This window comes from Falco cherrug, chromosome 13, assembly GCF_023634085.1.
Source record: "Falco cherrug isolate bFalChe1 chromosome 13, bFalChe1.pri, whole genome shotgun sequence".
In the NCBI taxonomy this organism is placed as follows: Eukaryota; Metazoa; Chordata; class Aves; order Falconiformes; family Falconidae; genus Falco; species Falco cherrug.
Genome location: NC_073709.1, coordinates 13006630 through 13021304, shown reverse-complemented (window position 1 = coordinate 13021304; position 14675 = coordinate 13006630). Strand labels below are relative to the sequence as shown.

At 38.6% G+C, this 14675-nt stretch overlaps 1 protein-coding gene across 6 annotated transcripts in view; it reads left to right on the top strand.

The window, feature by feature from the left end:
* The window catches only part of HEATR5B (HEAT repeat containing 5B), a 59271-nt gene that overhangs the window by 30753 nt on the left and 13843 nt on the right, over positions 1-14675 (top strand). For 5 of the 6 annotated variants that reach the window (XM_055726149.1, XM_055726150.1, XM_055726151.1 and 2 more), the window contains 8 exons: positions 1231-1482; positions 3570-3751; positions 4825-4893; positions 6624-6803; positions 8130-8367; positions 9009-9269; positions 10242-10369; positions 10556-10700. In XM_055726149.1, the coding sequence (XP_055582124.1) occupies positions 1231-1482; positions 3570-3751; positions 4825-4893; positions 6624-6803; positions 8130-8367; positions 9009-9269; positions 10242-10369; positions 10556-10700 (1455 nt within the window). The remainder of the gene's footprint in view (positions 1-1230; positions 1483-3569; positions 3752-4824; positions 4894-6623; positions 6804-8129; positions 8368-9008; positions 9270-10241; positions 10370-10555; positions 10701-14675) is intronic. The other variant, XM_027805259.2, reaches the window with a different exon arrangement.

Sequence of the window (14675 nt, the reverse complement as noted above, 5' to 3'; positions counted from 1 at the left end):
AGATTCTGCTCATTTCCCTTGCATTTATACTTGTTTATTGGCATACTGTGAGTTCATCCTAAAGCTCTTTATAGCTGCCAGCTTTACATTTACTGATGCGTAATGCTACCAATGACTCCTTTTATGGAGTGTAGTTACCATATATCTGCCCAGTGAGAAAGACTTCATTTACCAAGTTGGAAGTCGGCATGCGCTTTTCTTATTTCATGTGGGATAGGTTTTAAAGATTGTAACATGATTGTCCAATCTCTTATCTGTTTATTAGTAGGTGAAATAATCTCTGAGAGAACCATATTTAAATAAATTTCTGTCAGCTGTACTTTTAAGGCAGCAGCTTCATTTTGAACTCCTTTTGATTCAACTAACTGGCATATGAACAAAACCTGGTTTGCCTTTTAAGCAGAAATTTACAAATCAGCTACATAAGGACCTGGTTGCCTTCTCAAAACACTCTTGTGAATTGGCATCATCACTGTTTGATTTGCCATAGCCTCTTTCTTTATTGAATGTGTTGGCTCTTCAGCTGTTTAAATTTAGACTTTCTAAAAAGCATGCCTTAGTTGGGGTGGGTTAGGCTTATAATAATTTCTTCTCATTCTCTTTCCTCTAATTATTGCCAGAGTAATTTTTGTCAGTATCTTGGCATTTTGCTGATTTAGAACTTGTTACTGACATTTTATGTTCTAGTTCTGAATAGTAGAAGTGTATATCCATGTTTAGTGAGTTGTTTTTTGTCTCTGTTTGGATTTTGGGTTTTTTAATGTGATCCCTGAAGTAATTTTATTTTCTGAAATGAAGTCTCACAGCCGCATTTAGGGAAAAGAATTTTTTGAATGTTAAGCACATTTGTGGGTGCCATAAATTGCCTACTTGGCTGCATATCTGTTCCATGGCATGGAGCTTTGTAGTTTTGTTTCAGTTTAACATGCACTCTAGCTTTTACTTGAAATGAGAGCTGAATAGTCAAAGCTAAGCTGATTCTTCGATTATGAGCCTGGTATTTTCCATAACCTGTTCGTTGGCAGTTTAATAGGTTAATTTTCAAGGTTGAGAAGTTTAGATATGGGATTCAGCTATAGTTGGTATCTGTGGAGAATTAACGTCAGAGGAATTTATTTTTTATCATTTAAACCAAATAAAGGGTAATATAGCCCAGATTAGAGGTGAAAAACATTTCTTTTACTGATATTCCTGTGCCTTTCAACATTTTTTAATTGTTCTCTGTTGTAGACATGAGCACTGCTGCTCCCTTGGGAGGAGGGAAGGATGAGGAATTGGAGAAGAAGGATGAGATGGATGATGATACCATGTTTACCACCTTGGGTGAAGAGGACAAATCCAAGCCTTCTGTAGCACCCCGTTGGGCAACTCGTGTGTTTGCAGCAGACTGTCTGTGTCGAGTTATCATGCTGTGTGAGAATGCGAACAAGGCACACTTCGATCTGGCACTGGCTCGTTCAGCCAGGCTTAAAAACCCCAAAAGTAATTACAGAATGTGCATGTTTTAGTTTTGTTTTTAATTTTTAATTTAATTAAATTTTTGACACCTCTTTTACAGCTTAACATTACACAACCAAGGAAAAATATGAGCAGTTACCTTTCATTCAAATGGTTAAAACCAGAGGAAAGAAAAAGCCAACAAAAGTCAATAAAACTGTAGTTGTGTAACTGCTCTAGTTACTGTAGCGTGAACACAAAGAATGAGGTTTGCTGGAGAATATAACTTCCAACAGACTGATCTGTTGAGGAAAAACACCCCTTAGATTTGTAAACCTTTTCTCCAGTCTGAAATAGAAGCAGTAAACTGCTGGTGAAGGGTGGGCTGGGAACAGTTTCTGAGTTATAACATAATGATGAAATGGACTTCAGAGATTATTTTAGCATCTCTAGACCAAAGGGATGCTAGGAAAGAATAAAAGAGATAAGGCCAGGTGATTATTGCTGTGGCATTGGTTGAGGAGAGAGGGATGTGGGAGAGAGTTATAATAAAACGTGGACCCAGCTGCTTTATGAAGTTCATTCTTTTGGTATCCATGAGAGTGATGAATGTTAGTTTTAAAGTTTACGCATTGAAGATACTTTTATGAGTTACAGGATCAAAATTGAGAGTTCAGAGATGACATAGTCGTTTTGTGAAGAAACAAGTTTCTAGCATTTAGTGGGGGGTTTCTGTCCTTGAGTTGTCTGTGTGTATTGGTTGTTAGTACATAATGATTGTTTGCTTTCACCCGTGTAGCACTCATGAAGACTTTCTGTATGTAGGCTGAATATCATGAGCATCCTAGAGTGCATGGTAGTAATGGATTTTAGTGTCTATGTTGTTAAGGGTGTCTGTCGTGATATGGAGACTCATCAAGACTTTGCTTGTGTTGCTTTGATGCAGTTTGGTTCTAGCACCGTGCATTGGTTTTTGAGAATCTTGTTTCTGACTTGATTTGAGGCTGAGGTCACTATTGGGAGACTAAGAAGAGTTTGGGGAAAGTTTATTTTGAGATGGCGTTGTATTATAGAGGAAATGATGAAATAACTGCCACTTATAGGATCCAGCAGAGGACTGCATGTTATAGTCCTGAGAATTTATTTCTCTGAATTTATTGAAAGCAAACTTGATGTGTTTTGGTATGATTGTAAAAAGGAAAACTCAGCAAACTTCTACTCCCCCAACTTCAACTTCCAAAATATCTAAATTTTACTAACATCTGTGATGGTCTGAAAAAGTAAGTGCAGACTTTATGTCTTTGTAGTTTTTAAGTCGTTTCCAGTCATCCATTACCGACATGCGTCGAAAAGTTTATTTTCTAGCTAAAACTTTTCATTTTTTACCTTGAGACTTGAAAATATGTAGAGCTTTTGTATTTTGGGGGTTTGTAATTTGTGGCTTTTGTTAGTCACACTGGATGTTGTGTTTTCGAATAATTTATTTTTGTATTAGTTGTACAACATCTGGTAAATTCAAATTGAAAGTAAGGAAAGGAATTAAATGAATAAATAGAGAAGAATAATCTTTTCAGAAATGTTACCGAGTTATGTATTTTCTTTTCTGTGTCTTGTGTGCTGCTTGCTTACGGCCTCGGATGTGGCTTTTGGGAGGAGAACTAGAGGCATACTCGGTCTTTAGGTTTTTAAACTTCACGAGGTTTTGCTTTATCAGCAGAGGTCACTATAAGCACAGGACTTGAGCAGGCACTGCCGTGAAGGTTTCCTGTAGGTTTTTGGTGTTCACTGAAATTAGCTTTACTAAGTGTTCTGATCTCTTCTAAGCTACTCAGCCACGTTTACATACTCTATTAAATGCAATTTTTCTGTATCATGTATTGCATTTTGTTTCAAACTTGTGCTTGATTTTTAAGGTTCGCTTAGGAATAAAAGCCCTTGTATCACTTTAAAGTGCGTTGGGGGAAGACAGAAAAATAGGTTACATGCTTTTCTGCCTTCTTCCATACCCTAAATGTGGACCTTTAAAAAAGAATAGGTAGAATTTGTACGTGTCAAAGGGGAAACTGATACAAATAGCTGTGATGTTAGCTATCTGTTAAGTTACTAAATAGTCCTTTCTGGTTTGTTCTAAGATGACTTCTTAGTACTCCATCTCTCTGACCTTATTCGAATGGCATTCATGGCTGCAACTGATCACAGCAACCAGTTACGAATGGCGGGTCTTCAAGCTCTTGAAGATATTATCAAGAAATTTGCATCGGTTCCTGAGCCAGAGTTTCCAGGCCATGTGATACTGGAGCAGTATCAGGCTAATGTGAGACCTCCTTTATAAGTTCAGAAATTGTATATTTATGCCAATATGACAGTATTAGCTTTGAGAGCATTTTGTAACTTCAAAAGACCTATGAAGAGAGTTTTGTGTGTGAAAATGTACTGAAGAGACACTTTATTTACCTCTTAAATTTATTTTGTATCTCTCCTATGTATTGCAATTTAGTAGCTGACAAAAGTGAAAACTCAGTGGCTATTGATTCTTGAAAGCCAAATATTACAAGTTACATTTCACTTTTGGCAAGAGTAGCATTTCATTTGTAGAGTTAGGAATTGGGAAATAATGCTGATCGAGTTCCAGATTGAACCTAATAAATCTGTTTTCTTGGGAATTAATTTTCTTGGGAATTCAGTTTAAATGAAGACTACAAAAGTATAGGAATGGGAAGCTGGAAGCTGGAAGATTTATTTTGGGGTATTACTGATTTATGTTGTTGGATAGCTTAACTTTTTCATGTCTTTTGTCTTCACTGTGTTTTCTAAATCTTTGCAAGTGCTTTTTAAAGGCAGCTTTCATCCTTTTCACTTCCTGCCTTTTTCTTTTTCCTTCTGTAGTGCTGTAACCATTGCTTCTCTCTCTTTGACTTGGTTCCTTTTGTTTCAGAAAAATGCTGCCTTATAACAGCTGCCTAAAAGGCTTTTTTGTCATTTTGGGAACTTGAGGCAAATCCAACTATAAGCATTTCATTTCACATCCTTTGCACATCAAAAAGTCATTGGCTTCTTGAGCCTTAGCATAAATTGCACCCATAATACTTTAACGATTAAAAAGTTACTCATTAACAGAAGGAAGATATAATACCACATATTTGACAAAGGTAATTGAGGCTTAAAAAGGCAGTGGGCAGGCAGGAAAACACTGGTTTACAATTTTTTTGTTTAAGGAATGCTATTGCAAATGGCTGCTAGACCTCAAGGATAAGCTTGGGGTGTAACTATAATGCCAAAATTGGCAATCTTGTCTTGCTTGTTCTGTATATGTGCTTTAGCCTTAAACAGGGCAAGATGAAGAATGCTGTGTTACTGTTGTTCTGGAATTTTTCTTTCTATCAACAGGTTGGAGCTGCTCTGAGGCCAGCTTTTTCCCAAGATACACCATCTGATATAATTGCAAAGGCCTGCCAGGTACAGAGGAAAATGTTCAGATAGTATAAGCCAAATTGTTTTTCCTTCACTTTCAAAGAAGGATGCAGAAGAGAAGTAGCAGCAAAGGGCTGCCAAATTTTGTAAACCTACTAAGCTGTGATGTTTTTGCAACAGCTTTGGAATCGCCTAGTAATATATTTTGTTCCTCAGAAGTGCAGAAGTCCTTTTAGGGAACAAACATCAGTTTTAAAATTATAACTTGGTGTATGTGAGTTTTGTTTAGTAAATCTTGGTCCAGCAGAACCGTGATTTTGTGTTGTGTTATACTCTCCATTTCCAGCAAAAATTGTAAGGATAGATCAAATAGGGCATAATTTGGTACCTATACATAGGAAAGAATATGTTCATCTCACCTTACAGAATGTTTCTGTGCATTTAAAGCTAGATGAAGCAATTTGTGTGAAAACATGCACACTCCTTATAACTTGTCAACATCTTCCTGTTCAACCAGTTTCAAAGTGGATGTGTGCACTTACAGGGTCAAATGGTTGGAGCTGAGGTTTGGGAATTTAACTCTCTAGAAGTTACATGGATGGAGATGAGCTGCACTGGATGAGTTTGGTGTTGCTACAGTTTTGTGTCATTACTGAAACATCTGTTGACTTGCCCAGCAGCGAGAGCGAAGCTGGTCTTAGCCCTACTGTAAATGAATTAAGGATTTGTGACAGATTTTCAGCAGCCTGGTCTGGTGCACCTTTGGGATACTTTTTGTGTTTATTTTAAGTATGTCCATCATTCTAGATCATAAAAGGCCCTTCCCCAAAGGCTTTCATGGAACTGGTTCTCTAAAAGCAAAACGAATAAATTGGAGATAGGACAAAAATGTCATGAAAAAAAACCTTTGTAAAACCTGAACTGCTTTGAGTTCTGTGGGTTTTTTTGCTTCTGTTCCTCATCTTTGTGGAATCACCACCAGAATCAAAGCAGCTCTTCTGAAAGAGGTTGTCCCTTTTTCTATTGTAGAAAAGCAGCTGCACCAGAATTATTTTTTTGCCTGCATTATGCCTGGGCGTGAAAATGTTTCAGAGGATGAATGCCAATGTATAGCATTAGATAGGAGCAGCTGATCTGTATGATGTTTGTATTTTAAGTACCTCTTTCAGTCCATTTAATTAAAATGAAAAGTGGGGAGACATCCAACTGTCTGTCCACCATGTCTCTTGTTGATTGTTCTAGATCTAGACCTGATGGTTCCAGGTCAGAGCCCAGTTGTTTAAAGATTTTTATTTCACACATTTCTAGATCTTGAAAGCTTCTCATTAGTATGGAGCCTTAGTATGTAATTTGAGAGATGTGAGGTTTTAAAGATGTACTTGTATTGATTGCTGTGATTCTTCACAGTGAATGCAATGACTTGAATGATTTGACCAGACACTTGGGAACAGAATTAAAACATTGTTATTACCTCTTTATGGAGGATTAAAAAACTATTTAAAATATTTTCCATGTATCTATTAAATTTCATTGTAATATGCTTTGCAAACGCAGCCTTTGTAACAGCTCAGCTGAGCAATTCTGCTACCATGGATGGGGAGGAAAAAAAAAGAAAACCTCAGAATGTTTTTATATTAAGCAGGAAGAGAGCTGCTAAGTGGTTTTGTGGTGGTTGTTTTCGGTGTTGGGGGTTTTTATTATTATTTATTATTTTTCTTTTTTAAGGTTGTTGGTTTTCTTGCTAGTTTAGAATTATTCTAAACTTTGTTGTCTAGGTATGTAGCGCTTGGATAGGAAGTGGGGTTGTAAGTGACCTGAATGATCTCCGTCGAGTTCACAACCTTCTTGTCTCTTCCCTGGATAAAGTGCAAGCAGGAAAGGGATCTTCTAGCCAGCTTTACCGAGAGAGTGCGACTACTATGGAAAAACTTGCAGTTCTGAAAGCGTGGGCTGAGGTAAATACTGACCATTAAAGCTTTAGAAGTCTGAAAAGATTTTGCAGCGTAAGAGCAGCCTCAGACCTCACTGGCTGTGCAGTGAGCCTTGCACCTGCCCTCCTCCTTACCTATTGCAATACCACTCCTGGGATGTTTTCATCTCTGTATCTTTCTCTGTCCCTTTCTGCCATTCTGTTGATCCATATTTACAGTGAGGCTTGGTTGTTCTTTGTTTTGCTGGATTTTACTGCACTTCTCTCTATTAAATACACTCACACCCTATCAGATTTTGATTTTCCATCCCATCTTACTGCTTTTAAAATTAAAAAAAAAAAACCCAAACCAAACAAACAAAAACAAAAAAACCCAAACAACCTTAAAATATATTCTGGGAAAATATTGCAGTTAAATAACTATGAGTTTGTCAAATTGTTTGTAATAAATGATGGGTTTAATGTAGCTATTGGTAGGAAATACCTGGAATATCAGAAATCTCCAAGTATTTACAAAAGACAGAATTAGTATTACTTATGTTGTCTGGATTCCTGGAATGTTACTTGTACGTTATAGAGCTCTACATATAACTACACAAATGGTATTTTTGTTTCTCTTAGTGTAGTGCTTAAAGGTTTGTGTTGTGGGGTTTTTTCATTAAATTTCCGTGAAAGTTACTTTTGAAATTACAAAGGAAAGTATTAACATTTCAGCAGTGTAATGGTAATCACCCCATACTGTAATTTTCAGCTTTGGTATTGAGCATATTGAGCATCTGTTGTGTGATGACACTTAGTTCTGCCCTATTTCTTTTCTAAAAATGCGTATTTTTACTGTATTTTTCTGATATTTCTGCTTATTCCCATATTTATCTAAGTTTTTGAAAATCCTTTTATCCTCTCATAGCGTCTATCAAAGGCAAACATATAATGTTCTTGTATTCATGTAACACGTTTAAAGCCATTTTCATGCCTTCATGTTGCCTAATCTGCTCCCAAAAAGTGGCAATTATCTAATGTAGGTCAAAGAAATCTTTGCAATAAGGATGCATTGATCTAACTAAATCAGTATGGCTGTGTAGATCAGCAGTAATTAACACTTCTTAAGAAAAAGAGTGTGTAGCCAGATTGTTTTAGGAAAGTGCCATTTATGCCTCTTAAGTGTTATATACTAGTAGAAGTAAAAGAAAAAATATTTAAGTAAAATTTAAGTATTGCAAATCTCTTTTTCCCACTAATTTTCTGGTAAGGCTTCCTTGTATGGAATTCTGTTACTTTGGGCAAGGCTGCTTTTTTTTTTTTTCTTTTTAGGATCTTGCAGCATGTACTTTCATATCTGTTTTTCTTCTAGGTGTATGTGGTTGCCATGAAAATCAAGAAAGAAGCAGAGACCAAACCAAAGCGTGTTTCAAAGAGCACAGAGGAGGATGAGGATGATTTTGGTACCGTAGACGAATTGCCACCAGACAGTTTGATAACACTTGTACAGCCTGAGCTGCCTGCACTTAGCCGTCTCTGGCTAGCTGCACTGAAAGATTATGCTCTTTTAACTTTACCAGCTGAATTTGCTACCCAGCTTCCACCAGATGGTAAGCACTGGAATTTCTTCTTGTGGTGGTGTGAAAAACAGAAAGAAACCCTTAGCTGAGACTTCAGAATTATTCCATAAGTTACTTGGCAGGCACGTTTTTTATGCAAGTGATAGATTTCTGTCTATGTGTAATAGGAATGTATGTTTGAAGTTTGCGTCTTCAGTCTTCAATGATTCCCCTTCCAATCTGCAATGAAGATGTTCTTTATCTGGGTCAGAGATCATTAAAGCTATGTCTTTGTAGAATTAAGAATACTTTTATACCTCTAATACTTTGATATCAAATACAAGAAAAGGTTTACTATAAGAAAAACATAGCCCTTGAGATTAGAGTGGGTGCTGTCTTACAATATTTTACTGAGTTAAGAATAAGTGTTGTATATGAAAAATGCTGCAAAACCTGTTGATTTTGCCTGCTTTTCTTGCATTCTGCTTACTGTTCCATTGTGGCCGTTGCACTTTCTTGCGAGAAGTAGTAATGTTGTTCCTTCACAAGGAGAATTGGACCGCACTGCATTACATCTGAATACGTACATGATCAAACACACCTGAAGTAAATAAAATAATAAATTAAGAGTACATGCTTTTTGTCTATAATTTGCAGAGAATTTCAGAACTTTGCTTTGTTAATCTTAACAGGGGGAGCATTTTACACTCCAGAAACAATAGATACAGCTAGACTGCATTACCGAAACTCCTGGGCTCCCATACTACATGCAGTGGCACTTTGGCTAAACAGCACAGGATTTAATGCTTCAGAGTCAACAGAAGAGACTGCTGCAGCCATACCCAATGCACAGAAACGTGCCATGTCCATTACGTTAAACCAGACACCTGGAACTCCACCTACCACTAAATCTTTACTGGAGATAAACAAAGATCGAATGCACTTAATTTTGGGTAAGAGTTACAAGTTTAGAGTTCAGTAGCAGCACGTTATGGTACGAAATGGTATGGGAATAAGAAAAGATACTTTGCTTGAAATCTAGGAAGTTTAAAATGCATCATGTGTCTGGACAGTAATGTTTCAACATATCTCTGTCTCCTCCTCTCTATCTCTCTGCTTCTAGTGTTCTTTATAGCTTTGACAGAGTATTTGTCGGTGTCGTTACTGTGATTTTTATAGACAAGTTGTTTATCTAGTTTATTCATGTAATTGAATAAACAGAGTAGGAACTGTTCTACACTGTAATATAGTTCAGAGGATACAAAATGTTATGCTTCAAAGACACAAAAGCTGTAAGGTTAATTAAAATACACACCCTCAGAAAAACACATTTCAGTAGAGACCGATATTTTGACAAGACATGTGGAGTAACTTTTACATCAGTGAATAGCACTCACTGTTTCCTTTTGTTGCTATTTAACAGTTTTAAGAGGAGGATGTGATCACTTATTCTGAGGAATGCCAACAGTTTTCTGAGATTACAGATATTTAAAACCAGATTTAGATTGCCATATGTATAATATGAATATTGCATAATTTTTGAGGCTTGACTTTATCTCAGTTATCTTTACATTTTTAAAAGAGTTCAATAAAATAAAACTCAGTTTACAATTGAAGGATTCATAAGTCTGACTTACAGATCTTTAGAACCAAGTATGAATTTCCATTTAGTACTCTGAAGTTGGTTGCTGTCACTGTTTATTATTTTTTTCCCCCAGTTTTGGGGAAGACATGATACAGAAGAGAAAGCAAAAACAATTCTATTTCTAATACATAAACTCTTTTCCTTTGAGGGAAGAATAATTGAGAGGAACTTGTGTCTTTCTAAAGTTGTTAAGAACCTGCCTATACTTAGAGAAATTTTAAAAAAGCAAACTTGATTTTAGGATGACGTGAACATTCTTTTTAATTATTGTTCTTTTCAGGTGTTAGTATACAGTTTCTGTGTTCCCCAAGACCTGAGGAGCCTGTTGAGCATGTTACATCTTGTTTACAAGCACTTCATACTTTATTGGATTCCCCTTGTGCCAGGATCCATATTGCAGAGGATCAGGTACTGTATGAGCATGTTGTAACAATCAGCTTTTTCTAGGTCTTGGTCTTTCATCTGCGATGATTACAAAACCTGTAATTATTTTTGTGTGAGAAAAATATTTGCTCATCATATGCAAGTGACATAACAATTAGGAATTGTTAAGTCCTAATTAATTTTTCTAATATGTATTTTGTTTTGCTCAAGCTCCTTGGTGTTGAACTCTTGAGTGTGCTTCACCGACTCCTCCTGACCTGGGATCCTCCTTCTGTCCAGCTACTGGTTACAGGAGTTGTCCAGCAGATAGTAAGAGCAGCTCAAGATTATTTGCAGGAAAAAAGGAACACCCTAAGTAAGATTTTGAAAACACGGCTTGCTTTGCAGAGTAAATAAGCAACAGGTTTTCATATTGGGAAAGGAACTCAAATATATTAGAGTATGGTTACACTGAGGAGGAAAATGCTGTGTATTCCACAGACACTTTTGATGTATTCATAATCCTACCTGCTGATTCCTAACTCTTGTAAAAAGTAGGTTTTCTTCCTCTGATCATTCTAGAGGTTAATTCTCTTCATGTCATGCTTTTCACTCATTTTTTGTGAATATGAAAGTAATACCCAGCACACTACTTCAGGTCTCACTAATACCTTGCTCAGTTTCATTGATGTTTCTCTATTGACTGCCTCCTTAGCATTTCATTGACCTTTTTTGTGAAGTTTAGTGGTTCAGCCCCCAGTGTAGGGTCTTGTGGTACACATCCCTGGCACAACTAACATTCATGGGGTGATTGAACTGCTACTGGAACCAGTGTGAAAAGTTACCTGTCCAGGAGATTTTGCCAGGAAGTGGAGCTGACTTGCATCTGGGTTCTTACTTCACTGACATTCAGGACATTGTCAGCAACCAGGAGCTCTTGGAACAGGGTGTGCAAACAGGAGCAAGGCAGTTGGCATGGAAAAGCATGCTCATGCCGCCCAGAAGTGCTGCTCAAGACTATACAAGACTGGTAGAGTCAGCATAATGATGGCAGTGACATACAGCAAGACACAATCTGCTGACCGAGCAACAATCACCTCTGGCACATCAGAGGTCTAATGAGCTGGCTTGAAATTCAGACGAAAATCCTGATGTGACTGTTTTCCAGGTGCTTCTCTGTGCAGCCAGAGCTGAAGGTGACATTTGCCTTACCTGTGAGATGTGAAGTTGAGCACACTGTGTAGTGTCAGGAAAGGCAAATGGAAGAATGACACGCTCTTCATAGAGATCCTGCAGGTTCAGGAGCCCAAACCCCATGTGCCGTGGAAGGAGGGACGGCCATAGGCTATGCTGAAAATACAGCCCTGGAGGACGAGACTTGCATAAAGGTAGAAGCTGCAAGGTTGTGACTTCCACAACAAAAGGCTTTATCTCCAGAAGTCCGGTTGGAGAACACTGTAGAGATCTGGCAAGAGAAGAGGAACAAGCTGTCAGGGTAGGTAGGGCCAGCCGTCCGTCTTTGATAGCTCAAAACTGATAGCACTAAGAGGAAGTAAAGGGTGATACCAGTTAGGAACTCTTTTCTTGTTTGCCGCAGACTGCCTAATCAAGAAGAGGAGGTGGGTGAAGGCCATATTAAACCAACTTGGAAGAAGCCTTCCAATCACAAGCTGTGGGAATCTCCCAAGAGACTCTTACCACCCAGACATGGGCTGGAAGGGCAACACTACAGGATGCTAACAAACTGAAGCTTTCAGAAGTATATTAGGCACAGGATTTTTTTCAGCCTGCATGCTGGACAGCCCAAATAAGGGAGGTGCTCAGTGGGTCTGCTCCTTGCTAATACAGAAGAAGTGGTTGTGAAGGGTGATGGTAGCTGTGGCTGTAGCAGCTGTGAGATTGTGAAGTTCACGATCATAAGGAAGTGAAGAAAGCAGGCAGCAGAGCAAAAGCTTTGTCCTGACTTGACAGACTTGGGCTTGTGCAGGGAGTTTACAAAGGACATCTTGGGGTAAGCTTCCTAGGCAGGCAAAGGAAAAAGACATGGTTCATCTTCGGTGACAAAAACCAGTTCATCCAAAAGTGCAGGATGCTAAATAAGCATGGCAGGAGGCTGACTTAGCTGAAGGGGAACTCCTGATCAATCTCAAATATAACAAGGAAGAGTATGGATTGTGGAAGGGGGGGCAAACTGCCCAGGAAGACTACTGAAGACGTTTGCGCAGGTTTGGAGAAGTGGAATTAGGAAGATCACAATTTGGCTGGAGCTGAGACTGGTGGTGAATGTCAAGTGTGACAAGAAGGGTTTTTATGTATCTATAAAAGCAGCAAAAAACCCAAGGAAGTTTGAACAAGCTGCTGAATGGATCGGGTGATGTAATGACAAAACACGTTGAGGGGGGAAAAGCTGAGGCACTGCGTTTTCCTTTGCTTAGTCCTCCTGTGTCTCTGAGTCTAGTGAGCAACTTCAGGGGAGAGAATCCACTTAAAGTAGATGAGCATCAGGTTAGGGACTGCTTAGGTAAAAGCTGGACGTGCCCTGGGACCAGATGGGGTATATCTGTGGGAGCTGACTGATGACACTAAGGCTGCTGTAGTCATCTTTGAAAAGCTTTGGTGCTCAAGAAAGCTTTCCAGTGAATGGCAAAAAATAGATGCTAGGTCTTAACTTTCAGTAAGCAAAGATGTGGGGTGGGGTTTGGGATATCATGCCAGTAAGCCTACAGCGTATGTTGAAAGATTTGGAGTAACTTCTCTTGGAAACCACTTCGGAGTACCTGAAGTAGAAGAACGTGATTTGAAACAGTGAGCACAGACTTACCAAGGAAAAATAATGCCTAATTACCCTCTGTGATGAAATAACTGGCTTTGGGTGAAGGGGGAGTGGTGGATATTGTTTACCTTGACTTTTGCAAGGCTTTTGACTCAGTACCCCATAATACCATTGTCATATTGGAGAGATGGAGAATGACTGGCTGGGCTGCAGTGCTTGAATTGAGTTCAGTGATTTGAGTCTTAACTGGCAGCTGGTTGCACCTGGGATTCGTTCAGAGTTCAGTATTGGGTCTGCTACTGTTAAACATCATCAATAATGACCTGGATGATAGGACAGCAAATTTATGGATGATAACAAATTGTACAAGTGGTGGATACACTGGAGGGCAGTGCTGCCTTTCAGGGGAATCTTGAGCTGCAGGACCGAGAACCTGCTGAAGTTCAGCAAAGACAAATGCAGTATCTTGGATCTGGGATGGAATAACTGGGCTGCATTAGAAAAGCATGGCCAGTAGATAAAGAGAGATGATTGTCCTTTCAACTTGAGCTTGTGAAGATGCATCTGGAGCAGTGTCGACTTTTCTTCACCCTTCACCCTCCTCTTGAGTAAGAGTTGTCAACAAAGGAAGTCCAGTGGAGGTCCACTAAGCTGCTTAGGGTGGTGAAGTATGTGACACACGAGGAGAGGCTGAGAGCTGAACTAGTTTAGTCTGCAGAAGAGAGGGTTAACGTAGGATAGACTAGCAATCCCCCTTCTTAAAGGAGATTTAACGAGTAGAACAATCCAGACTATACTGAAAGGACAGGAGGCAACAGACACAAGTTGCAGCAATGGAAATCCAGATGGGATACAAGGAAAAAATTTGTCACCGTGGGAGTGGTGCAGTGGCAGAACAGGTGCCCAGGGATGTTGTGGCATCTCCATGCTTGGAGACTCAAAACTAGATCAGCCCTGAGCAACCTGCCCTAGCTTTCATGTTGGCCCTGTTTTGAACAGGAGATTGGACTTGGATGACTTATGTATGTCCTTTTCAACTTAATTTTTTCTGAGATTCTCTGATGAGTTGATACACATAGATCCGGTTCCTCTACTTGCCCTTTACTGAACTTTAGTAAAATGAATTCCTCCTTCTTTTATCCCTGCTTCTTCTCATATGATATTTCAGCTTCTGGCAGTTTTGCTTAAGCTTTTCATCAGCGTATTTCATTACTTTATTTCGATGTTATATAAGAATATCCTTGACACAGGTATTAGCATCAGTCTGAAAGCTACTTTTGCTTTTAAGTAACCTCTTCCTTTTTAACAGAGCATCTCCCTGCTCAATCGTCCATGTACCATTTCTTTTAAAATCTTACATTGGATTTACTGTTTCCATCTTTGCCAGGAAGTTTAGTTTCCAAGTGGCAGCCTGGCAGGTAATTCATTGGTATATGGTTAGGTTAGATCTGCCATGTTTTCTTTTACCTGGAAGTAGTAGGGTAAAACCCAGAGAATATTCTCTTGCTAAGGAAAACTACCATCTTAGTCTGGCACAATATACTGTTGAGAAAAAAAACCAACAACACAACTGTTAGC